General features: G+C 51.9%; 1 protein-coding gene across 1 annotated transcript in view; it reads right to left on the bottom strand.

Annotated features, from left to right (window-relative positions):
* The window catches only part of FAM71B (family with sequence similarity 71, member B), a 3,152-nt gene extending 2,385 nt beyond the window's left edge, over positions 1-767 (bottom strand). The window contains exon 1 of the mRNA XM_004689536.2: positions 128-767. Within this exon, the coding sequence (XP_004689593.1) occupies positions 128-767 (640 nt within the window). The remainder of the gene's footprint in view (positions 1-127) is intronic.
* Positions 768-1,189: the final 422 nt, after the last annotated feature.

Here is a 1,189-nt window from a genome sequence, read left to right as displayed (position 1 = left end):
ATGTCCCAGAGTGTTGCCTCTTCTGGCCCCGAGATTTCTCAAATGGAATGCGTTTCCCTGGGGACCCTCAGAGAACACCTCTGAGGTGGTAGGACCTGCTCTGAGCTACTCTCCTAAAGGCCTCTGCCCCCTTCTCTTGCATCTCTGTGAATGCTTACCGCCAAACTTTTGTCATCCTCTGTGGTCATATCCCCAGTCTGGAGTGTTGGACTACTGCTGCAGCTCTCCACTGGTGGTCTCAGGAGATAGACAAGTTTTTCCCAATAGCAGAAGAGGTCTTCTCGTGCATCAGAAGAGGGACACAGTTGCAGGTAAAACGTGCGACCAGTGGCCAGCTTCAGGCGCAGCTGTTGTTTCTCACGATCGTGGATGGAGATCTTGACAAACTTCAAGGGGAGTAGCCTGGTGAGCTCGAGGGTCTTGGTGAACCTGCGTCCTTTACCCCTGGAGGACCGGGCAAGTCTGGTGTGATGCTCTTCACAGCCTTTAGTTGGACGGGCCAGCAGCATGACATCAGGGAGTGGGAGGATGGGGCTGGTGGAGGCAATGCCCACGGTCACCATGCGCACGCGGTTGTGCACGTCAATCACCTCTCCTTTTTTGCTGATCTGGATAAAGTCGCTCTCAAACATGGGTGCGTATTTAAAAATATCATACTCTCCTCCCTTGTACAGCTGTCGTTGCAGTTCTCCCATGGAGGTATTGAACACACCCATGGAACGGTAGGTGTGGGCTGTGTAGTAAGGTAACAAGCACTCACCACTCATGGTTCTCTTCATTTAAGACAGCTCTGCCAGCCACAAACCAAGTTCCCGAGAGAGAGAGAGAGGGAGTGAAGGCAACTGCCCATCTCCCTGCAGGACTCTGCCAAATCTCCTGGCACCACTGCACTTATCTTGCATCATCCTTTGTGACCTGTCACCATCATACACCCCTTTGTTCCAGCCTCCAAGTGGCCACCCCTGTAGGGCCAGGTCAGCAGCCTCTCCCTGAACAAGCCAGTGCCTCCCCAGGGGACTGTGCTGGGATGTAGGTATTGGTAGGCTGTTGGGATGCATCATTTATGAAAGCATTATGCTCTGTAAATATCTGGTCATTTCCAGTTTTGTTGATGATGTCATTGCAGATCTCTCTGTGATCACCCTCTTTCTGCAGATTTATTTTTGCTTCTGCCAAAGTTGCTCCTGGG

This window comes from Condylura cristata, unplaced genomic scaffold (assembly GCF_000260355.1).
Source record: "Condylura cristata isolate star-nosed mole 26May11 unplaced genomic scaffold, ConCri1.0 scaffold00026, whole genome shotgun sequence".
Classification (NCBI taxonomy): domain Eukaryota; kingdom Metazoa; phylum Chordata; class Mammalia; order Eulipotyphla; family Talpidae; genus Condylura; species Condylura cristata.
The sequence above is the reverse complement of the archived record's forward strand: the minus strand, read 5'-3'. Positions and strand labels throughout refer to the sequence as shown.